This window comes from Chelonia mydas, chromosome 1, assembly GCF_015237465.2.
Source record: "Chelonia mydas isolate rCheMyd1 chromosome 1, rCheMyd1.pri.v2, whole genome shotgun sequence".
Classification (NCBI taxonomy): Eukaryota; Metazoa; Chordata; order Testudines; family Cheloniidae; genus Chelonia; species Chelonia mydas.
Window position 1 is genome coordinate 45354464 of NC_057849.1, and position 25685 is coordinate 45380148.

The 25685-nt window shown below is 48.6% G+C and overlaps 1 protein-coding gene across 1 annotated transcript; it reads right to left on the reverse strand.

Moving 5' to 3' along the window:
* Nucleotides 1-18224: 18224 nt before the first annotated feature.
* Nucleotides 18225-24797, reverse strand: CDX2 (caudal type homeobox 2). The gene is made up of 3 exons (XM_037889675.2): nucleotides 24293-24797; nucleotides 20705-20848; nucleotides 18225-19928 (listed from the first exon to the last, which is right to left on the reverse strand). Exons 1-3 carry the CDS (start codon nucleotides 24795-24797, stop codon nucleotides 19825-19827), a joined length of 753 nt encoding a protein of 250 aa, XP_037745603.1. The 3' UTR covers nucleotides 18225-19824.
* Between the last annotated feature and the right edge of the window lie 888 nt (nucleotides 24798-25685).

Sequence of the window (25685 nt, forward strand, 5' to 3'; positions counted from 1 at the left end):
TCCTGATTTACACCAGCGTGAGTGAAAGGAGACCCAGATCCTATTTCATTTGTAAAGAACAAAGTGTCTATCAGCATAAAGAAACAGGTCACGCTGGCACACTTTTTATTTCTGTCTCTGGGCCGCATCCTCTTCTGACTAACGCGAAGGGGGAAACTACCACTGACCGAAAGGGAAGCGGGATTGGGCTCCATGTGGGAACAGACCTGTTCCCCATGCTACTGCACCCTGGGGAATGTAATGCAAGCAGCCCCGCCAGCACCCGCCCTGGCTAGAGGTGTGTTTTCGGCTCTTTGGGTCAGCCGGTTACACAGCTGCGATCGTTCTTGTGGAATGTCAGGTCACTTGCAGGGAGAGAGCAGAAGCCTTTGCAGCTAGCACCCCCTTGGTTGCCATGAAACCACAAACAAGAACATTCCATCAGCTTGAATCCTGTGAATGAAAATGTGAAAAATCAATGGTCTAAATCTGATTTAAAACATTTTTGGGGAAATGGGGGGAATAGGTTTTGCGGTGCAGTTAGATTTGTTTATTGGACAACACTTGGTTCCTTTTCCTCTGCCACTGAGCCATCTGTTGGAAGGAAATACCCTCCAAATACCACATGCATGTTGGTTTGGGTTTCTTATTAATATAAACCAAACAAGATGTCTGGCCAGATTATTGCCTTGAGGGCCTGTGGAGCCCAGGAGTAGGATTCAGCCCCTTCAGCAGTTGTGAAGGGAATTGTTATTTCTCCATAAGGCTCCAGATGAGCACAGTAAGGAGCAGGTCTTGATGCACCTTTCAAAAGCCATCGCCTGCTTTTCCTCGTCAGCTGGCATTTGCCAGTGCACAGTGCGTGCAAGGACGTGACCAAGCCCCCGCTGTTTGGTAGGTACTGCTAGGAGGGCTAGTCGCGCCACTCCTCTTTCTTGCTTCCTCCAGCAGTTGCATCCTAATTTTAGCTGCTTTTGCACAGGTGTGCTGTGGGAAAGGGTTCATTGTACTTTCTTCTTCCTCTAGAGCACATGTGCAGAGCCATCTACCTTTCACTCTTAGCTCCTGTGGTGATGGGTAGACCAATAAATAGACAAATAACATCACAGGTATGAATTTTAAATGTCTTTTTTTCTGATACAGTTGAACCACTTTGCTAATGCATCAGATTCTGGGAATACAGGATTTGCTCTCCAGACGCAGGCGAGTTCCGTTCAGTGACATTCTGCCATCTTTCTTCCCTGCCTTAATCCTGAGAACAACTAGGGGTTGGTGCAGCCCAAGGTGCAAGCTAGAGAGAGGGCTGAGAAAGAGAGAGAATGGCTTGAGGGGTACTAAATGTGAGCACCCATGTTTGGTAATGACGGCCTATGAACAATTGTGCTACAACCATACATATCAAAGTAGACAAGGTGCCTACCCTGAAGAGTAAGAAACATGACTGACTCCAATGCATGATCAATGTGTGTTATGGGTGAATCCACTTCCGTTGAAACTTGCACTGGTGTGTTCATGTTAGTTGGGTTACTAAAATCAGTCCCATAAGTGCTAACTTATGCTGTTGTTATTTAATTAATGTATTCATGTATTGCAAACAGGCATGCAGTCTGGTCTAATAAAATAAATAACAGGTCTCAGGCACCACTGTATTCTCCCAGTCTCATGCCAGTGTAACTTGACTAACTTTCAACGTCATGACTCTGGGTAATGCCAGTTAAGTCCTGTGACAACTAAGCCGAGCAGTTCATACATAGGAGAATCTCAGGACACTGTAAAATAAAGTACATTTAAAACATTCCACTTTTAAAACTAGTGACAAACAGTGGTTTCTTTTGTTTCATTTTCACACCGGGAATGGACTGGGTAATACAACCAGATTTAGGAAATCATGGAACACGGTTGCTTCAAGCCCTTTCTCCCTAGAGATTTTACACTGCATTTTTGCCAAAGGAAACTGCCTGCTGATTCTGACCTCCTTAGGTGGCTGAGGACAATGAGTGGCAATATTGCACCTATTAGGCACCTTAAAAGAAATTAAAACCTCAATGCCTCAGGGCAGGGTGGAAGGAAGATCTGTATTTGTATCTTGTAGACTAGAGCACTGAGCCCTCCACCCAAGGCTGAAGCCCTCGGGCTTTGGCACCGGGTTGTGGGGCTCGGGCTTCAGCTTCGGTGGGTCCTGGGCTTTGGTGTTGACCCTGGGCCCCAGCAAGTCTAAGCCAGCCCTGGCGACCCTGCTGGACTAAAGCACAGGCTGCATCATCAGTGCTAGAAAAATAACACCGTCCAAAAGATGTGCTTTTTCAACCTATTTGAAGCAAGCACCAGGAAGACACTGACCACTCCTGGTAACTGAAAAAAATAAGTTTAGGGTAAATCTCCAGAAGAACTTTTGTTCCCCAGGGGTATTGGTATGGTTTATATTAGGATTCAAGAGTAAAATTACTGGGAACCAAGAGTATCTTAGGGTAGACGCTCACTCAGGTCATCTAAATTGGCAGTGGAAAGGAATATTCCCGGAAACATTGGCAAGTTATTTTAAACTTCTTCTGCAGCATTGAATAGAGGTAATTTGATGAGATCAGATAATAGCTGTGATGCTCACAGGCCAGGATCCAGTTCATGCCCAAGTCCCCGTGTCTCAGCTGGACACTCACAGATACATATCTGGAATCTGTCTGGCTCACTTGCAGGTTAATAGTGATAAAATAGGTATTAGGAAGATAAGAAAATGTTTAGTGTTTAGACTCTATTGTATGCTTGTGAGTTGCTGCATGCATTAATCTCACTAGTAATATCTGTGTTTCAAGTTGTAATGTAATATCTGAGTGGTTGTACTGTGAGCCTCTGTGACCGTATGAATCGCCATACAGGAGAGAGACATTAATTAGTGTAAAGAGCTGCTCTTCTACACAAATTATTACACCCCTTATGAAAGAGGATACCCATTGATACCAGATGCATCTTATGACGGGAAACTCCCCACATCTGGAGTGAGGAACTGTCAACAAAAGGTCTAAAGACCCCTATTGTTCTGCTCTCCTCTTCCTGAAGAGGAGTCATGTGAGTGGACTCCTCTAATCAGCTGAGTTTGCAGCTCAGAGCACATGGAGAAGGGGGACAAAACCCCTAACCAAATAAACTAAGGCTCTCTATGCTGCTTGGACTCTGGTGGGGGCAAGGTGTTTCTAGGCATAAGCAAGAGATCCCCGACTGCTTCACCTGGGTTAGTCCTAAAGGACAATTAGCGCTTGCTGATTATTGAAGCTATGTTATCATCTGAAACCTGAGACAGCAACTCATTTGTGTGTCTATGTTTGCTTGCTTTGAGCTTGTAAATAACTCTTTAATTCACTTTTCCTATTTAATAAATCTTCATCTAGTTTACTGTGGTATGGGCTACAAGTGTTATCTTTGGTGTGAAACCTAAAGCACAATTGACCTGGGGTAAGTGACTGGTTCTTTGGGATCATGAATAACCTGATTATTGGTGTAAGAATCCATGTATATCAGAGATACACGCACCTGGGGGCAAGACAGACCCAGGGGACTGTCTGTGACTCCATACTCAGGCTGTTAAAATGCGTGAGGAGTTTACACTTGGTGCAGTTGGCTAGTGAAGAGTAGAACCGACATCCAAATTGGATTTGTGCCCTGGTTCTTAACTGTCTGCCCGGAGGCTGGTGTTCATGCTCTTGCATCACCGTTAGGAGTGTTACAATAACAGTAATAAATTATATTGTGTTTATACAGGCATCTCATCCACAGATCTCAAAGCTTTTAGCAAAGGTGGGTAAGAATTATTTTCCCCACTTTTAAGAGAAGCACAGAATGGACCCACCCGAGAACTCACAATGAGCCAGTCACAGAGCCAGGCATAGAATGGAGGTCTCCTGACACCCGGTCCAGAGCCCAGTTCACTGGACCACACTGCCTACAACCTGACCAAGCTTGAGACTGCAGCGGATGGCAATGAAGTGTTGATTCTTGACTTCCCCAAGGTGCAAAACCTACTCTTAGGAAAGGCAAGTCTCTGAAACAGTGACACAGGCAGGGAGCTGTAGATCATGCAGCATCAGGATGAAGATTCACATTTTAAATATGAGTATATTTAACTCTGATCTCTCTAGGCTAAGCCTCCTTACTTCTCCTGACCGAGAGGTTGCTGGGAAGATGGCTTTCCTCCCAGCTCTCATCTTTGCCTCCAGCCTTTCAGATACCTTCTTCTCCAAGACACCTTTCTCCATTCCTCCCATAGGTTTCTGTTTTAACCGATGAAAGCTTGTCTTCCAGCCAGAACACCCTGTTTCCTACAGTTTCCTTTTCACCTTCCAGCACCTCCGGAGATGATTCAGTATTTGGTTAAGACTGCTTGGGGGTGATGTAACTCCAGATAAGGGGGAAGCATGGTAAAAATGTTACTCAGCTTTTCTATTTCACTCCGTGGACCAGATTGTGCCCGTTGTATCAGAGCCTGGAGGGGCAGCAGGATTGCCCAGTGAGAGAAAGTGGTTCCCAATTTAAAGGCATCTTCTGCGTCTGGAGAGGAAAGACTTTGCCCCTAGCATGGAAACAAGGGCAGGGGAGGAGGAACAAGCTGGGGAAAGGGGATGCACATAAGGCCCCCAAGGAGGGAATTCAACCCCATGGAGAACCCACCATTGCCCTGTGTATAATGTAGCTAGGCAGCCAGGAAAATGGCCTCATCATTTACCTGGTTTGTGAGCTGAAAACAAACGCCCATTTACACCTCACTATCCAGTTAGCTGCCATCTTCACCTTGCCCAGCTGCCATTTGGCCTGCCACTCCCCTGCCTCCACGGGTAATGTTCTATAACGTCTCCCCAAGGGGCAGGCCTGGGGGTTCAGAACCTGCTCCCATGCTGCTGCCTTCAAAGGAGAGAACAGGAGACAAAGAGGGGGAGCTCATTCTGCGACTAGTGGGGGAGCGCAGACAGCAACACTATGATCACCTGGGCTTGCTCTCCAGAGAGCTGGGGGGGGGGGGGTGGGCTGGCAGGCTGCAGTAGGGGTAGCCCCCTCCAGTAGGGCGTAGGTGCTCCTAAAAAGGGATCCATTGGAAAAAAAACAGTGTTGGGACTGGGGGCGGCAGAAAGGGCCTGAAGCCATGCCGAGGTCCAGGGGAGGGAGGAGAGGCAAGTTTCTGGCTCCTGACCCATGCCAGAGCAGAACTCTACTGGTGAAAACCACAAGGGTGAAATTTTGCGCCAGGGTCAAGGTCTGATCTCTACACAAAGGAGCTTGGGCTGAACTGTGTGTCCGACAGGAACACGTCCTGCAGAGGAGCTCACTGTGTTAGGGGAAGATGGTTGCTCCAGTACCAAAGCTGGCACTTGTAGCACAGACTGATCCCCGTCAGTGCAGAGCAAACCTCTGATGGGCCCAGTGAGGCCCTGGGCTTTCCAGCTGAGCACTCCACCCTGCTGCAGTGCAAAGGAATAATCCATGTTTAGCTCTATTTTCATCTTTGGTGCCTTTCCCCAATCACCGTTTCAGCCCAATGGACAGTTCCCTGGTGATTTCCTTGTCAGTTAGCATTCATCCAGAGGGCCCAGTTTTCTGCAGAATTCTGTGCAGCTCTGCTCCGTAGGTCACAGAAATTAGCCCTGCAGAGTACTGGGCTCTGGGCTTGCCTTGAGCCCCATACACCTCTCTGACAGCATGTAGGGGATGAAGAGGCATGACTAGAGGGCAGGAATGACATAGGACTATTGCATGCAGCCCTACACTGACCCCTTTATAGCCCCCAGGATAGGGGATATGCTGGGGGTGGGTGTCACAGACTAGAAGAGTATTCTCCATAATGCTCTGGGCTGCAATAAATTATAGTGACCAACCTTGATTTCACCCATCCTGTGGGCCTCAGCACAGATGCTGTCCCTGGATCCTTGACCTTCTGGGTTGATAAGTGACTTGACCAGTCTCCACTATCATAGGGGTTCAAAATTGACAGCAGGGGTCCTTAGGCAGCCTGTACAATTAGCAGTCAGTATGGGGAATGGAAGGTTTCACTTTGCACATAAAATCTGGGATGTGCTGAAGAAAAGAGGTCCCAAAGGGAGAAGAGGTGGAGGGGAGGCAGGTACATCTACTATATTTATCAAAAGGTGAGATAGAATGTGACAGTGAAGTAGGTAGCAAATATTTTGCCTATGTATGCAAAAAAATGAAAAACAAAGAAGACTCTGTAGTGTGCATGTGTTACAGGCCACATGGACATAGGGAGAGCAAGGATGAGAAACTCCTGAACCAAATGCTGAGGATCCAGACACCCTGGGTGAGAAGTAAAGCAGCCTTACCTCTTATGGTAAGATGGTCATTCAGTCCCCCTCCCTGGGGTTGAGAGCTCAAGTTACAGCCAGAGGCACAACAAAAAACCAATATCTATGCTCGCTAGCGCAAGATCCACTCAACACAAATCTGTCAACTGGGGCTGGGTGGCTCGCTCCCAGATGCACTTTAGACATAACATTAGTCTATGAGTCCCTTTGTTCCTTGGCCTCAGCTGAGACTGCCCAAAAAGTTACCATCTAGTTGACTACAGCACCCAACATGATGGGTCCCTAGTCCCTGATTCAGGCCTCTAGGTGCTACCACTTTACAAATAATAATTACTATTATTACGTTGATGGTTTCTGATGTGGCCATTTGGTCACTAGGAACTGGTTAGAGACCACAAAATCATTCACATTGGCTGTTGGACTGTCGAGAATTCTTTGAGAAGACTTATGGATAATAGAGAGCTACTAGAGATTTGGAGAAATGCAAATGCAATTCCCAGTCTCTTAAAAATGGAGGGAAGGAGGGATCCTAGTGATTACTTTTGAGATAGCTAATTGTAAGTCCCACTAAGTAGTTGAATAATTGTTAAATGGGGGGGAAAAGTCTGTAAACAGCTAGGAGATAACAAAATCATGAGCAATGACTAAGAGGGGCCAAACCCTTAACTGATGTAAATTGGTGTAACTCCATGGACTTCAATGGAGCTATATCAGTTTACACTAGCTGAGGAACTGGTTATATGTGTATAAAGAACAAATAATGGTATAGAAACCTAGTGGTTTCTTTTTTTTTCTTTTCATTTTAATGAACTACAAACTCAAGGTTTGACTCTTCCCTTAGGGAAGTCAGTGGCAAAAGCCCCATTGACTTAAGTCAGAGCAGAACTGGGTTAACACAGCATAATGGATGTAATATAGCTAGCTGATAGTACAGCCTTTGATATAGTGCCCCATCCTGTCTTACTTGAAAAATAAGTCTGTTTAGTTTGGATATGGGCATTCGAAATGGTCAGAAAGACTGTGTGAGGGTAGAGGCTAAATAAATATCCATGGGGGAACAGATGTCTGTCCAGCCTCAGCACAGCACTTGCTTCATTTTAAGCAAACGAGTGGTCTCCTTGGCTTCTTAAAATTAAGTAAAAGTTTCCATATTTTGCAGGATCATAGCCATAGGTGTTAAGTCCAGTTTTATTGAACACCTTTCCTGGTGATCCAGAAGATGTGGTAAACAGCACATTAGTTACATTCACTGGTGATGTGAAATTAGCAAGTTCATTCTGCTTCTCTGCCAATGAAGTTTCACTGTTACTGTATTATAGGTACAACTAGTAGTTCTGACTATTCCTAAGGTTGCCTGACACTTCCCATTATGAGAACCTGTTTTCGGTTTCTTATAACTGCCAAATTTTGTCTGCTTGGGCTATTATTTTCCATGCCTGGTGTCTGCCTCAGGCTGAATAGTTCTGGAAAATTTTAGTTAAATCAATGTTGCCATTTCTGAGAAAAAGGCAAGGGAAAACCACATTGTTTTGCCCTTACTAAAAAAATCTGGCGATCTTTCTTTGAGAAGCTCTGTTATCCCCTTGATTTGGAATGGGAATTTGAAATCTGGCAGAAGGATGGCCTTTATGTCAGGGACATCCCCTTTCCCATCCCTGTGAAAATCTGCCCAACCTTGGACATGTTACATGCCTTTGAAAAATCAGTTTGTACATGCTCAGTAGAGACTTATTGGGCATTAGCAGTGAAATTCCCTGAATGTTTCATTCCCACTGGGCATGCTCCAGTGCCCAGGGCTGAGCAGAACTTTCCCTGTGTTTGTAGCTCTGGGCTGCAGTGGCCTGGGCTGGGTACCTGAACTGCGAGCAAGAAGATGCTCTGTCCTGTACTCTCAATGATATCCCTGCTGGGCCTAGACAATAAGGAGAAAGAAGCTACCTGATCTGAACGCAGAGAACAAAAACTGAACCTGCAGGGATGGGAGAGGAGAGGGAGTGAGGACAACAGATTGGGACAAGGGTTGGGGTAGAGGAGGGAGGGTGAGAGACGGGGACAGGAAGCTAGCTGTGCAGGAGAAGGAGATAGGGACTTGGGGAGGTAGGATACTGAGCCTGGGAGCTGGAGGAAAGAGTAAGATGGGCTGGCCAAAGAGACTGTGACTGACAGCCAGGCGGAGACTGGGAATGGCTGGCCAAGGAGACTGGGGTTGAGAACGAGTGGATGGAGAAAAAGAAATGAGAGGGGAGATGGCTATCACACGGAGCTGAGCTGCGAGGGTAGAACTGGGAGTTGCTGGGCAAAGAGACTGGGACAGGGATCCAGAGGGATACTGAGCTTGTATGAGGAGCAGAGGAAGGGATATTGGGATTGAGAGGCAATGGAGAGGAGGAATTTGGGCAGTGGAAGTGTGGGGTGACTGGAAGTCAGGGTGTGCGAGAGACACAGACAGATCAGATGAGCAGCCAGGAGGCGGGGAACTGAAATTGGCTGGACAAGGAGACAAGGGACAAAGAGCAAGGAGGAGGATTGTGAACGGTTGGGCAAGAAGACTGGGATTGGTAGTAAACAGGGGTGAGACTAGGATTTACAGAGTAAAGAGATTGGGACTGGGATGAGAGGCCTGATAAAAATGCGACTGGGCCAAAGAACCGAGGCTGGGACAAGAACAGGTCCGAGGATGTCAGATCAGATGGAGTCACACTTGGTAAGCAAGGACAGAAGAGTCTGTTCTCCTTGGAACACAGGCCGCTCCCCTGCCTGGAACGGAACCCTTTATTCCTTAGTCTCAACATTCCTTTGCTGTAAGTGAGTATCTGTGAAACCTACTGGCAAAGTGTGTGTCCTATACCCCTCTAGTGCTTGTCCACAGAGATGGCAAAGGTTATGTTCACAGCACACACACAGAGAAATTAGAGATAAACATAAAAGGTTGCAGTTGAACGTTATTTTATTTCTTAGAATTCAGAAAAATAACACACAAGAGCCCAAAACAGAGAAAGAGAAAGCAGGCTGCTCTCTAAGGCAGTGAGGCATGACTCACCCAGACTTACTCTGACTGCATGCTCTGCTTCCCAGCCCCTCAGCCTGCCAGCAGAACCAGGAAACCCCTCCGCTTTTAAAGTTCCAACACAGTCCTCAATACTCCACAACAACCTACTATTCCTACCAGTTATTCCATTAGCTCAGAGGTCTGTGCGGAGGCTCTAAAATGTTCCTACCCCGGTGACTGTCAATACGATGCCACATAATGGAAGTTCTGTTTTTTCGGTTTGCTTTTTATTAAACTCTCGGAAAACACACACGGAGTTAGAACACGATTGAGGTTGAAAAGTCCAACCCTCAAAACTTAGGAAATACCAGTCATTTAGGGCCTGACCCTCTTCCCACTGAAGACAAGGAGGGTTTTGCCATTGACTTCTGCCAGAATAGGGTCAGGCTCTTCCACCCGCTCAGCATAATTTGGTAGCATTTTGTACACCTGTAAATGGCTGTACAGGTGGTAAAGCGGAGAGAATTCTGCTCCAGTCGAGTTACGCCATGGGTTAATGTGGCCCAGATTACTTGCTAAGGTTAGGATGGTACCCTTCTATCAGCGTACTTTGCAGGATATGTTTATTACTCTGTCCCCTTTTAACTAAAGGGAACACGAGGAAAATGTAATATTAAGATCCAAGGTTTTCAGAATTTGCCGACATCTCAATAGAATCCATGCAAGTTTTTCGCCTGAAGCAATGTACTCCCATAAGAATAAATAAATATGTTGAAGATCTATGAATATTAACTGAACTCTAAACTTGCTATTTTCCCCACGGGGAAGATCGGTTTGCGTGGGTGATGACCCTCCATTTTCAGGAGGTTAGAACTTTGCTTTTTAAAGAATCAAGAGTGTGAATTGGTGTGAGATTGCCAGAAAGGTAAAGAAGCGCATGAAGGAGTCAACGGGGAACTAGAAAGGTTAAGGGGAGGGTAAACAAAGCGGGGGAAGGCCCAGTGGAACTTGGTTTCTTTGCGGGAATGAATTGTGTTCAAAGGTTCCCAAGGGCGCTGCCTGATGATCCTGGAACAGAACCCGCCAGGCCTGGGCCCAAGATTCCAGCATCAATAGCGGGCACGTGTTTCCTCGCCCCTTTGCTAGCGGCGCAGAATGGCAGGCCAGTTTCCTACTCTGGGAAGTACTGGGGACTCCTGCGAGGGAAGATCGCTATTTTCGCTTGCCACAGGTAACACCTATAAGTGTCCTGGCGCGGGAGCTTCTTCCTGTTAAACAAAGGCAGTGGCTTGCAGTCCCCATCGCTCTTCCTTGCCGTGAGCTCGTGCAAAGGTGGCAGACCCTCCGGGAAGGTGGCGGGTAGGTGTTAATGTTGCTCATTAATAGTGGCTCTCACCTCTGCCGCCATTCCCTATGGCTGTGCTCCCACGGCTTTCTCACTGATTCCTTCCGCCCGGCGCCCGCTGCAAGCTCGAGAGCGGGACGGGGGAAGGGAGTCATGGAGCTGGTCACATGGGGCTGCAGGAGGAGCTATTTGGCTGGAACCTGTTTGTGAGGGTTGTAAACCGAGGAGGAAGTGAGGAAGAAAAGTAATTGCAGACAGATTCCCGGGAGCAGCCTTTCCCCGGTCCAGTGTCAGGGCCAATACTGCCATCTGCTGGCCACTTCCCAACAGTGCCAGGCTTTGAAAATGACCAACCCAGGGCAGAGAAACGCACCTCTACCTAGTCACTGATTTTAGTAACAGCGAGTTCCTGCGAACAACCGGAAGAGTTTTGGCTTCATAGAAACTTGCAGGTTTCTATACGTCCCTTGGCGGGAAGATCATAGCTTTAACAAACGAATAACTCCTCACCCACTGTGACTGCGGAAAGAAAGAGCTTGCAGTTGCAGGTTAAATCCTTCGAAGAAAGCCGAAGAGCCCAAGCTAAGCAGTAGCAAGCCTTTGGGAACCGGTCTAAATAATAAATGTATTCCATGCACAGGCTTATTTGTTATAAGCCAGTGTAGCACTGTCAAAAGAAAGGCATAGGTTCAAGGTCTATGAATATTAATTAAAGATATATTTTTGTTAGTACAGTTAGCACAATGGGGTCATGGTCCATAACTAGGGCTCCTAGGCGCTGCATAATGTATTAATTATTAATTATTATTGCCGGTGTGCTAAGTACAGCTACAAAGTACACTTTGGTGTCAACTAAGTCAAACTAAATCCAGAGAAAATGTAAAGGGGAAATATCTAGATCCTACCAGACCGAGAGGAAAAAGCTCCTGATTCTGCTTGTTCTATGTATTTTATTACTATTAATTGTCCTCCTAGTATCTAAAGTATGTGGTTAGTCTATTGTTCCGAAGTGGGAAGTCAGCGTTAGAGTTTACTTTTGGTCCATACAGGAGACCTCTATTGCCTGGTTCTCAAAACCGCTAAGCCCAGATGAACCCAAAAGCTGCATGACATTGAGAATATTTTCACCTCCAAGCCCTACAGTACTTTAGCACGTCTGCAAAAAGTTCATAATAGTACATTGTTAGAGAAAGTAATAAATGTGCTAAAAGACACCGAGGAATAAAAGATGGAGAGAAAAGCTGAAGATGCACTCATTAATACTGCCCTGGCACAGGGAGACACATCGCCTGCTCCTCTCGAGGCAAACTCTGATCCTAGCTCACCTTTGATAACCCCATTCCGGATTTACACTGGTGTAACTGAAGGCCATCTCTTGTCACCAGTTTTTCAGTAGAAGTTCCCACGGCATTGACTGTAATGGGGACTTCTGCTCGAAAATTCATGGCGTAATGTGGCCATGAGATCACAATGTGGGACCTGTAATATTTAAAAGAAAGAACGTGAAGATTCGTGTGATCTCGGCTGAAGGGGGGGGAAACGAGAGAGCAAACGTTGGTAACTAGATTGAGAAGCTTGTCTGTAATGGGATAATGGTGCGACGTGGGACAGGATTGTGAGTTCTTGGTGGTTGAGGTGTTTTGCACGTAACAGACACGTGCTTGTAATCACCACACGGGGCTGTGGTGGTCATTTACAGGCGTACTCACAGATTGGTCTGAGTTGGACGATTGTTTCCGTACTAAGCCATAGTATTGTAGCTCGGAGGGAAAACGCTGCTCTTGTTTGTAAGTCTCCTCCAGTCCAGTAACTCGGATGCATCTCTTGTTAGCTCGTTTTATCGTTATTTCAGCACAAAGTCTGCCCGCTTCGTCGTGGTTTCCTCGTATTTACAAAGTGTGAGAAAGGGGGGGAACCCAGGTGGGGCCAGATAGGCTGGAGAATGAAAGGAGGGCATGAGACGCCGGGTATGATATTATTAATCGTGACATGTGGTTACCGCGACGAGGAAGATGATCCCATTTCCTGCCTGGAACCCATGGGAAACAAAAAACTAGCTGATAAAAGAGAGCTGCTTTCGGTTCTGAATCACACCGATACCGACTGAAGTCAGCGAGAGTCTGTCATTGCATGAAGTCCTCTGTCAGTAATGGCCTTCAGAGCCGCCGACTCCCATTGACTTCAGCAGGCATTGGCTGCGACCTTTAAACAGCGTGAAGTGTGTTTCTGGAAATTAGCAAATATTATAAGCATATGTTGCATTTCATACACTTGCTAGTAGAAACATTTCTTCTATCAGTGCAATCCCAGAGTCCTAAAGCAGTCGATGTGCTTTTAAAGTAGAGTCATTAGTTCTCCCCTATAGCTAATTGGGGCTGATTTTTAAAACCACAGCAAGAATGAATGTAAATTCCCTGTTTTAATCTTCAATTCTGTAAATTAAAAAACCCTAGATTGTAGGGGCTTTTATACCCATAAAGCAATAATGCGTTGACAACTAGCAGGGAATATTATCAACAAAGCTATCTCCTGAGGCTGTTTTACGTATTTTATGGCAGTGAAATGTGACTTTATAAATAACTGAAGGCAACTTTTAGAGCATGTAAACCAACAGAGCTGCGGTATGCAAATACATCTCAGGTGGAGGATGATTTGGTGTGTCATCAGACGGCCACTCATAACAGTCTTGAAATGAAATTGTGGGAGACGTATCTAAACATGGCTAATGATATTTAGTCATTATATAGCTATTTTCCAACTGTGTGCAAACATGAGTTACTCCTGATAACTCCTGGGGGAAGGAGGTAAAATTGTCCAATTTTTACAAAGAGGGACTCTTAAGGGACTTGCCTATTTGCAGAACGAGTTAGTGATACTGGCAGGATTAGACCTCAAGAGGTTTGGTTTGGGCTTCTAGAGCTGCGAACTAACAACTAAACTACTCCGGCTCTAGAAAGTGTTATTTTCTAGAGTCCCATAATTAAAGGAAGGCTACGTTCCTTACAGAATTCGGAGTTCTGTCGCAAACAGATTAAAGTTCCATAACGCACAGAGGGCGGGCGGAGGCAATGGGACAAGCAAAAGAAACAGAATTTAGCCCCAAGGCAAAGCTACAAGAGTTTACAGTGGGCTCTGACATCAAAGAACACTTGGATGACTAAGGGCGTTAACAACGAGGAGACTGCTGACAGATTTATTTGGGCATAAGCTTTTACGGGTAAAAAAACCCACTTCTTCAGATGCATAGAGTGAAAATTACAGATGCAGGCGTAAATATACTGACACATAAATATACTGTAAAAAGAAAAGGAGGACTTGTGGCACCTTAGAGACTAACCAATTTATATGAGCATGAACTTGCATCCGATGAAGTGGGCTGTAGCTCACGAAAGCTTATGCTCATATAAATTGGTTAGTCTCTAAGGTGCCACAAGTCCTCCTTTTCTTTTTGGGAATACAGACTAACACGGCTGTTACTCTGAAACCTATAAATATACTGTACCTCCCTTCTCTTCATGTGTCAGTATATTTATGCCCCTATCTGTAATTTTCACTTCATGCATCTGAAGAAGTGGGTTTTTTACCCACGAAAGCTTATGCCCAAATAAATCTGTTAGTCTTTAAGGTGCCACCGGACTCCTCCTTGTTTTTGTGGATACAGACTAACACGGCTACCCCTCTGGTAAGGGCGTTAGAGCGCTTACCATGGAAAGGGTCTCTGGGCTTGAGTCTCCTGTCTCTGCAACAGTATTTGCGGTTCTAATGTTGTCTGTTTGGTTTGTTCTCCTTTCTTTCCCTGCAGTAACGCAGGCTGTGTATTACTTCGTGCCCTGTCTTTTGTACTTTGGTAAAGGAACGTTTGCCTTTGGATCTGGCTGTGCCACTCCTTTTGATCATATCCGCATCGCCCCTATCTCTTGTACTTTGCATTTTCTGTCTGCCTCCGGTCCTTTCCTTATCGATGTATTCCTCAGCATACGCTGGCTAGATAGTGCCTGCCCCCGGGTTCATTTTGTGCCTGACTTCTTAGCTGCTCAGGCTTCAGCTTCGGCTTGCAGCCGATACAAACATCCAGCTGTGAGAACTGCTCTAGATCAATACACGGAGCTCCCTTTAATAGCTGTCATTATCACACGTGAACTCAGGACGATATATGGCCCTTTGGCATTACATTTGATCATAAAGCATTGGTTGGGTACAGCAATTTAGGTATCAATGACACTTCAGTAGGCCATAGAGCTCACTTCCTTTTTTATCCCCATTGACGTACGTGTGGATGGAGATGTCTTTCAGCTCTTTGGTTCTTGTATCTGGGGCCTTGTCCTGCTCCACTCGAAGTCCGTAGCAAAACGCCCATCGATTTCCATAGGGCAGGATCTGGCTTCTAACCCACGGTTGAGACACTTGTTTCTAGCAATTAATTCAGCTAGTCATCGATGAGTGGAAATAAGGTAGGCAGAGCAAGGCGATTGTATGTTTATAAAGCAGAGGGGATAGTTTTGTCATTGTTTTCCCTTGTTTGCGTTAGTTGTCCTGGAGTGGGATTTCTCAACTACCATTTGTGCGAAGCCTGTTATTTCCCTCCTTCGGGTTTAAAGTGCTGAGATAACAGGCAGACGACACAAACCACGTTGATATAGAACATGCTCGCAGTTAGAGAAACGTGGCGTTTATTTAGCCAGGGAGAGGCTGGAAACTCGAGCAACAAAAGGGCGATGACTTATAGAAGTGTTGGGTGTCCGCCCTGCTCGGGAAGTGATTGCTGGAATTCGGATTCCAGCTACATGCGGCGAGCTTGCTGGTATCATTCCCATTTTCCTCGCTGGGAGTTACTGCTAGGGAAAATAGCACTGGGGAGGGCCTAGGTGAAGGAAGTGGGGGCAGAAGGACGTCCCTCGGCCTATCCCTGCAAAAGGGAGCAGAGGGCGGCCTCCGGATTCAGACATAGGGCTTGGAGCTCTGGGGTTTATACCCTGCTCTGTTTCCTGAGCAATTCACCTAAGCTCCTTGTGTCTCCTTTTCTCCACCTGGACCAGGGAGAGGTAATTGTGCTGCCATACCGCACAGGGGTGCTGTGAGGATACATTCATTTGTGCTTATCTTGCGCTTTGAGAACCTTATCTGGTAGGTACCATATAAGCAGAAATATTTATTTACCACCTATCACCAGAATCCTAGAATCTTCAGAGTAAAAAATGGGGAGAAAAATTCTGTTAAAATAATAATCCAGCTCCCAGGGACAAATGAGGGAAGCTCACGCTGCAGCGTATCTGCCAGGGCTTTGTGTTGACTAGTTTCAAAAGTCACCTGAAATGAACAAAACAAAACAAACAAACAAAGCACGTGCCTTCTTGTACTCCTTTATGATGCATAGGGACCAGGAAGATCTGAAAGATTTTTTCCCCCAACTACAAATATTTTAAATTGGGGTGGAAAAGTTAGTACTTTTTTTTTTTTTTGCTTTATTTTATTTGGCAAGTTGAGACTTCGAAGATTCCCTGACAACTAGTGACATGATGCTGTACCAAAAGTAGAGAAAGCCAGCGCTGAGTAACCAAGAAGGAAACAGATTTGTAGTCAGGCTGTTTAAAACTCCGGCTTTGTCTCCACATATTGGAATATAACGTTTAATTATGTTGGAGAAACGAATTCTTTTTTAAAGATTAAACGCCCCCACCCCTTCAGTGAAGAGGAGGTAGGTAACCATTTTCTCATTGCTCCAACAAGTCCTCCGGGAAACACAAGAAGAGCTGATATTCCTGATATTTCTAAGATAAAACCAAAGAGAAAAACCACCTTCAAAAAGGACACCAGCCCAGCTGTTTTAACAATCATTTGCAGACCACAGTTAAATGTGGCAACAAATGAGGCTCCTAGCGTTTTCCTTGGGAGACTATATTCAACAGATTCCACTAGAGGGAAGCTTTCCTAATTGCCACCCTACTTATTATTATTTCATTTCCTTCCCTGGCCTCTAGCAACGGGAACCCCACGGCTTTGCCAGCCCTGCAAGCAGAGACGCCCCAGCCTAGCTCCTGCAGAATGGAAAAATGCCAGCAAAACCACAGTAAAGGGCGCGTATTGCACCCATAGATCCGTTGTGTTTAATTTCCTTATTGATGGCCTTTCATAACTCAGTGGTCAACTTTCTTGCTCAGCCATTAATTATTCCGGGAAGCAAATAAATGTGCCCAGAGTCAAGACACTGACATGCCTCCCCCCGCCCCTGCAGCCAGTGTTCCTGAGGGAGAAAGAACTTGGGATCGTTCGCAGTAGGACAATGCCGACTTTTGAACCTCTAACCACTGAGCAAACAAACCTTGCGCTCTGCTCCACAATCCAAACACGGTTTATTGACAGGCGTTTCACAGCAACGCATAGCAACGGAGGCAGCAGCTCCAGCCGCCAGCTCCAGCCCGGCGGAGCAAGAGGATCAATGGCGTGCGGGCGCGGCCCCTGGCGCACCAGAGGGCAGCCGAAGGCTGCGCCCTTGGAGCCAGAGGGGGCAGAGTCGTTTCCCCCCCGCGCCCCGCGGGGGCTGGACACAGGCCTTCCAGGCCAGCCCGCACTCTCCTGCCAGGCTGGGGCTGGGGCAGGGAGAGAAAGGCTGGCTTTGGTTTTAACTGGATCCTGCAGTTCCAGGCACAACTCTTGTCTGGCAGGGATGAAGAAGCGCTGCAGGCACGAGTGGGGTTTTTTAGCGTTGGGGGTGAGACGGTCCTGATTGCTCAGGATGATCCAGCGTGGCCGGGCTGACCGCGTCCCAAGGCCGGCACACGGGCCGGTTGGGAACACACGGGCCAGACTTTCCCCCTGCTTGTTTCTTTTAACAGCACAAAGAGAGAATCCTAGCAGACACATCTCCCCACTGACTCCCCTCTCCCAGCTTCAGGGTCCAGCGGCTAGGCCCGGGGGAGCGGGCCCTTGACAGGCTTCCCGGCGCTGCGCTTTTAGTGGGTATAAAAATGAGGCTTTCAGTGGATAGGACCAGCTCCCTATTCCAACCAGCCTGCCAGATCTTCAAATACCGCAGATGCTGCTCACAGCTTTACAAAAACCGCATCCTACCTAACAGCCGTCCACACCTACTCTGTCACACACACGCTCATTCGCATACATCTGCAGGGGCGCACACTGTTAGCCGCCAGATTTCGGTGCAGGCTGCCTTTCAAAATACACCAGGACACGAGATCTGCAACAGAGACAACAAACAAACAAAAACCCAAACCCAAACCTCTGCTCTCAGATTATATTAGAAGCAACTAACAAAAGAGACTAGGGCTTTAAAACCACTGCAGAGCCCAGGGGGAAGCCCTATGTTGATTTCACATGCTTGGCACATGACATCAGCTTCTCTGTCTTCGGGCATGAGCCTGCATGCAGCACTAGACTCCCCTCTTTGGAGGACCCTTAATTTCTAACACATCTTCAACCCCCCACTGCGTGGAATCACACCGCAGCTACACAAACACTTACACAGCCTCTCCGTTGTCAGCAGACGTCTGCCCTAGCCCTAATACGTAGTTAAAAACAAGGTCGGTAATAAAAGAGCCCCCCCCCCATTTTATTAATAGCCTTTCTAAAATTACACGTGGAAATCAGTGTATTTAAACTGCACCAGCATGGAAAGGTTATAAATAAAAATAGCAGGAAGCATTTAATAGACTATTTTCCCCCTTGATTATTGCTGTTGACCAGATTCCCAGAAGGGATGATGGAGTAAAAATTGCACCATGAACAAGTCCTCACCAATGCTGTCTTTGGCCATAGTTTATTGGCCAACGATGTTGGGGGTGGGGGGCCAGGAGCTCAAGCGTTACCATAGGCAATAACAGGTCTGAAATGTCGAATACATTTCACCCTCATAGCCACACTGTTAACTGGAAATCCCGGGTAAAGTATATTGCAAATGCCCCGCTGAGTACAGACTGGCTGGTTGTCCCTATCGGATGGCAGGTGCAATGAGTACATGCAGTTTCCGACCTGGTTGGAAAGACTTGGCCAGTGTGTGTTTCAAAGACTAATTTTCCAGATTTTGGATAACGAGTTGAGTAAATACTACAATAAAACGATGAAAACCAAACTGAAGCTTGACCAGGGACTGCAGAGATTTTCCCCCCTGCTGTCATCAGTGTCCAGATCTGGCGAAAGAACCCATATTTTGGTCTTTCTCCCCCATTTAATAAAGAGATTGAAACCTGCCAACCCCCAAATGTCTGTGTTCCAGGCAGCTTTGTTGAAGAACCCTTCTTACCGCTCAGAGGGTCCCCTGGGGTCTTTCTTTTCAATTTCCCCCCTATCATAAAGCTTGGATAAAGCCTGGAAAACCAGGAAGGCTCGTGTGTTTATGAAGCTGTTCGGTTAGGGAGAAAAGAAATCGCATAATTTCAACAACAGAACATGCCACTGGGTGCATTTCTTAACTCCCTCCTCCCAACCCGCGTGGGAACAATATCACACCCGCAGGGATCCTCACGCTTGCCAGTGTAGCTGGTTGCAGTTTCCACCGGAGAGCTCACCTCTTAATTTCTCCGCTAATAAACCCGGCGGGGTGACTATCGGCGCCAGATTGATGAGCTCTTTTACAGGTGGCTAACATTAAGCAATTCACTTCTGAACATTTAAGCAGTGTTTTTTTTTTTTATCTTACCTTCCCCCCGCTGTAAGGCAAGATGGTCATTTTGAAGGTGTATGGTTGGGGAAGGCAAATGTGCTTTACATTTTGCTATTAAGATTCCTCGCTAGCCCAGCCTGTGTAATGAAAACATGCACACCGATCCCGAGTTTGAGAACTTACAGGCTATTTCGGTTCAGCTCTCGGCTATATTGGTATTTTCTGCATTGCAAACGCCGGTGTAAAAATACAAAAGAGCATGAATATCCCCGCACAAGGAAACAGACACACTGTACACTTTGTACAAAAAGTAAATGGCTGGAGTGTGGTTGAGGAAGGTCAATGCGGCCATTGTAGTGCACAGAGGGGAAAAGCCTTGGCTCTGTCCATGTCTTTGGGTGACCAGGGACCTTTTCCACGATGGGTTCTGTGAATGTCGGGCTCCTGTTCACCAAGGAGGGCAGAAGCCCCCCCGCCCCCGACTCAGTCTCTGGCTGCGATCACTGGGTCACTGATGGCGCTAAGACCCCAGCGGCTCCCAGGGCGCCCCCGGCTGGGCCAGGACCCGTTGATCCCTGGAGGGAGGAGACCGGGCTCAGCGCTTGCGAGCCGCTGTGCACCGCGCCGGGCTGCGATTGCTGCAATTTCTTCTTGTTGATCTTTCTTTCTTTCGCTCGCCTGTTCTGGAACCAGATTTTTACCTGGCGGGGATACAAGAGCGAGAGAAAGGGATGGTCAAATCAGAGAGCGGAGCGGCTCCAGAATGGCCAGGCGAGCGGGGCTGCGCCGCTGGAGAGGGCACCTCGGGGGTTTGCTCCGCCACCAGCCCCGCCACCTCCGCCCGGCTGCGCCGCAACACGCAGGGAATAGCCCCGTGTAATGCCAGCCAGAGTCCCGCCGGGCGCACTCCCCGGCAGAGCCTTTCAGGGGGGAGTGGGGCCCGATCCCCACCTCCTGGCGCAGGCCAAAGCCACGCGCAGCGTCTCCGGAGTAAGGGCTTTCCAAGGCGGGGCTGACACGGACATCTCGGCCGCCAGCTCGGAGCACGCGGAGCGCGAACAGGCGCACGAGTGGGCCGACCACCGCAGGCTCCTAGCTATATGGGCCCCGGGGTGTTTGTCGGGTCGGAAAGCTCCCTGTCCGCCGGCCTGTGTCTCTGTCGCACACACCGGTAGTGAAGACCTGAGAGAAGTTGCAGACACGGTCACATACCCCGTTACCTAGGAAAACACCCACGCTCCTGGCAAGAGCAGACAGCGCCTCGGTATGTACCGCCCTTCCTAGGCCTTCCCGGCCGATTGGTGCCAGCCATTCTGCGACTGTTCCCGCGGGGGGCCCGATCCCCCCGGCCACGTTTGCATGATCTCTGGGGCCAGCGGCGCCGTGACAAAGCGCACGGGGGCGTGGGGAGGGGGACTAAAGAGCATTTGGGTACTTCAGAAATAAAGAGAAGGGAACGCTCAAAGGACAGACCTGTCTCTCCGACAATCCCAGCGTAGCGGCCAGTTCTGCTTTCCTCCTGATCGTTATATACCGGCTGTAATGAAACTCCTTCTCCAGCTCCAGCCGCTGGTGGTCCGTGTACACCACGCGGTACTTATCTTTTGTCCTGGTTTTAACTAGAGAGGAGAAATCCATGAGAACTGATCAGGCACATTTAACGGCAAACCTTTCCCCCGATCCATTCTTTCCATCTCCTCCTCGCCTGATCTGGGACTGGAGTGGTGCTACTCCTCACCCAGGCCAACCCCTTCAATGGGCCACGAGTCCAGGATCGGGACCCCTTTAATGATTGCATTTCCCTAAGCGTGGACTTAATAAAGAGCGTGGCCGGGCTCGAGAAAGAAGATGTGCAGAGAACCAATTTTTTCAGGCCGTGGGGAAATAATGCAAAAACTGCATGAATGTCATTTGGAACCAAACGCATGCACGATATTCCCCAGACTGGGGCAGCTCAGAGGTCAATGATTTTGAAATGTACCTTAACTGTCCATTTCTCCAAGGAACATCGTTCTGAAATGCAGCTGTTCCCGTTCATCCCTTATGGTAATAACCCCTGATTAATGTAGGCACGCGTTGTTTGGGGTTATTTGCTACAGTGGAAGAACTCTTAAGAGTCTCACAAGTAAACTTGTTGGGCATTGCTCAGATTTCCCCCCTGATTTTTGAGGTCCCTCAGCAAACGATGGTAGCGCAGACGATCTGCGATTGGTGTGTTGAATCCGCACCTTTACTCGGATTCATTTATTTCTGAAGACGAGAACTGACAAGCCTGACACTGGAATGGAGGCAGAAAATATCAGTGCTCAAAAATGCCAAGTTTGACGCATCTGGTTTTTTTATGCGGAGCATGTATGTACATTGCTAAATCAATTGATCTCCCTTGCTTCTGATTGTTTCTTGTTTAACTGGTTATATCCCCAGCTTTCTTGTTCATCAGAAAGATCTGAGGAGTGGGGAGGCTCTGCCTCTAGGTATGTAATGCCCGGCAGGCTGACTTTGTTCAGGTAAACTCTCTGCAAACCACAACAAAAGCGCCCTGCAAAGATACAAGTCTGATCAGAGAAAACTCCCCAGAGCCGCTGAATGGGGAACACAATCGCAAACAATGCTGGACAAGGAGATCTTATCAAAGAAAGACCTTCTCAATGCCTTAATAACAGCCCCATTCTGTTTGAATTACCACTACTGAGCAAATGGCGGCAGGCGCTTTCATCCCCTGGCTGAGCAGATTAACATAAACACTGGCTCCAAAGGCAGCATTTGAATGGAGACATCCCCCCCAAGTGACCAGCCACCCTTTCCAAAAGGAAAACGGTGGGAACAGGACGGAATTGTGGGAAAATCCGACAGCTTCCATTCCTGGATGGCTGGCCACTGGGGAGGGTGCTCAGCGGCCTGCAGATTCCCTCACATTAAAGTTGGTCGTTTTCTTTTCCATGTAGTCCGCTGACTCGATGCCCTTTGGTTTGGGGAAAATGGTCAACCCCGATCGCCCCCCACGTTGTCTGGGGAAGCCGGGGGATGAGAGAGGAACGCCAGAATTCATTATTTACTGCGAAAGTTGCCACCCTCTTTCCGGCCAGTAAAAGGGACAATAGCGTGGAAGGTGTATATCAAAGCCAGATGTGTTTAAAGGCCCATGACAGATGAGGGTCTGCAGAGAACAGGAGCTCCTGGCTAGTCTCCAGGCACCCGGGGGACATTAACATCACAACTGAGAACGGCGCCTGGCCACCTCCTTGGCACCTTAGTGCAGGACATCACGGACCGTTCTCAGCTGACATTCAGCCCCATCTACCGCCGCTCCTCTCCAAGCCTCCTTTCCCCCAGGAGAAGGGAGGAAGGGGGCAACTTTTAAAATCGGGCTTGAGACACCCGGCCCCACCCTTAACACCTTCCGATCCGCGCCCCTCTCCTGAAGGCGAGGAGGAAAAGAGGCACAGATCAGTTTCGCCTTCCCGGAGGAAACCTGCCCCCCAGGATAAGTTGCAGCCCCAGCTCGATGGGATGGGAATTCAGGAGCCAGCCCGAACCCTGACAATCCCAGGACTCAGAACCGCCTTCGCCCATTTCCCAGCGAGGGAGCAGCAGGTCGGTGTGAGGACCTAAAGCTCACCAAGACGTTAATAAAGGTATGCGCCCAATGACTCAGAAACGAATGCAAAGCGACACCGGCCAATGATTTATATGGCTGTAATTGGTTATAAAAATCTTTTAAGTGCCTATAACCAGGGCTACTCGGACTAAAGGCCTGGGAGGACCAGCAAGCACTCCATTGGGATGAAATTTAACTTAACTCGTGGGGAAATCGGTCAGCTTCCTCAGCAGAAACAGGCTCTCCCGGCCGCTGCCAAACTTGGCTCGTCTAGGAAAAGCCCCCCCCCCCCCCAAGACTGCCCCACGGCTCATCGATTCAAAAGACACCTTGAAATAGGGGTTCCAAAGCTCAGTGGGGTCGGGGCTGCCAACCCCCAGTGCGTTAACATCGTACGGCAACAACCCTCCCCCCGGCCCCCAGCAGGGCTCTGTCTTTGCTGCCTACGTTTTTCGTGTTAAGCTAATTTCTCACAAAAGGAAAGCAAAGGTCCACATTTCTCTCTGTACCTGCAGCTCGGGAACAAGAGTCCCAAGCCCCAAAGCGACTCTACTTGTTGTTACAAACTCTCCCCACAAGGATCTAGAATTCAAGTGTTGTCGAGACTAAGACCAGTTATTTGAAGAATTTTTCCACCCGCTTCAGTATTTTTTGTTCAATGTAAAACAATCAGCAGGGAAAATAGATTTTTTTTCCTTCTGAGGAAGAGCCTCATTTTTGAGCTGCTGCTTCCTTATTTTCTTTTTTAAAATAACTAAATACATGGGAAGTGAGGCTATTCCAGTGAAACGTCTGGGCCCGCATCGCTGAGGCGGGCTCCAGAACGAGTGAGCTTCTTGGCATTATCCAGTGCCCCTGCAAATCACGTCCAGGCGTGTATGCCACAAACATCTCTCGAGCAGCACCCAGGCTGCTCCGATCCGGAACGAGAGCCAGTGGCTCCAGACTGAAAGAGGACTCAGCGGGGGGTGGGGTGCGGGGGGGGGGGCTTTCCCTCCTGCTACTGGAAACCCTGGGCAGTGGTTCCTACAGGGTTTTCCTGGAGGAGGTTCCCTCCGCTCCCCGAACCGAAAAGCAGTCCGGCTGAGAAACCACGAGCGAAACAACCGCCGGGTGTTACCCTTCACAGCCCCCACCCGTGCAGCCCGAGCTGTGCGCCGCGCGGTTCAGCCCCCGCAGGGTTACGGTTTCCTGGGCGGCTCTGGGTCCCAGCAGGGCCCAGGCTGCTTACAAGGGTCCTCGAGCTCTGCTACTTCCCAGACTGCCCTGGGCTGGGCTCCCCGGCCGAGCTCCGGTGCGCAGGGCCCCAGGCCTGCAGGGCTCAGCTGCAATCCGGGACCCCCCGAGCTGGGCTACGGTCCAGGGCCCTGGTGGGCAGCGTGCTCTGGGTCCCAGCGCTCTGCCCGGCTGCTCTCCCGGGCCTCAGTCCTTTGCTCGCCCAGGCCCCCGGCGCTCCGCCGCTTACCCTGGCCGCCCAGGGCGGGCTGTGTCGGCTTCCTCATCCACTCGCACAGATTCCGCCGCTGGCCGCCAGGGGAGAGCTGTTCTGCGGCCGGGGCGCCGGCGTTGAGCTGCTGCATGCCCCCGGAGGAGGCGTGGGGCGCCGGGCCCGGGGGCGGGTGGTGGTGGTGGTGGTGGTGGTGATAGTCAGCCGGGCTGTAAGCCAGGGCCGCGGCGGGGGCGCCGCCGTTCAGCCCGTGCACCGCGCTGGCCGCCGCAGTGGCCGGGCCCCCCTGCCCGTAGCCGTTCCAGTCATCCCGCAGCGGAGCGCCGTAGGGAGAGGGCCACGAGGGGCCCGGGGACTGGGCGCTGTCGAGGTTCACCCCGGCCGCGGCCACATGGTATCCTCCGTAGTCCGGGTATTGCGGGGCGCCGACAAAGTTCTGCGCCGCCAGATTGAGCCCCCCCGAGTGGCGCACGGAGCTGGAGTACATGGGCACCTCCTTATCCAATAGGTAGCTCACGTACATGATGGCGAGAGCCGGGCAGCAGCTCTCCACATGCTGCTTGGGGCTCTGGAGCGGCTCTTCTCTTCCTTGGGGATGGGCTCCCCTTCTGGTGGGGGGGGCTGTCCCCCTGGTTGCCTCTGCAGAGCCGTCTCTCTCCCACTAGCGATCCGAACCCATTGGCCGGCAGCACTTACATGATTAACGATTGTTTACAAGGCTCTATTAGTAATGGCACAGACACACCAAAGGCAGGTGACGTGGAGAGGCGCTGGGTATATAGCTACTACCCCTAAAAGAAGATTTGCATTTAAAAAGATAAGGAGAGGGCAGCGACCTGATCACAGCTAAATATTCAAGCCTTTATTGTTTAAGAGCTTCCTCCTTCCATTGCAACCTGGTGCACTTTAACCTCCAATCACAGGTTCAAAGAACTAAAAGAAGAGACTTGCAAAAGAGAGAGAGAGAGAGAGAGAGAGAGTTCTGAGAGGCAGGGTGGGAATATGGGAATCGTGTATCATGGACTATCTATAGGCATCACCTTACAGAACAGCCCGGGTTTAGGTTTTTGCTTTTGTTTTAAATGTTATAAAGACAGCACGTATAAGGAGATATACAGGTAGAGACGTTTCGCTTTTTAGAGCTGTTAGTTTAGAATAACTTTTCCGTAGACTGCTGGATGAGGAACAGAGGAGAAGTGAAATCGACAAGACAAGGGTTATTTTCATGTGTGTGTATGTGTACAGAATTTTCAACCCAAAGGGAAGGCACTTGCGTCTCCTTTACTTCCTACCGACGAAGTAAAGTTTTGTTTCCCCTAAATTTTGATAAGTGGCTCCTTTTCCGTTTTGCTGTATCGTGTTTTAATTCTACTTCATATATAACAATATTACTGCGTTGTGTAGACTTTCC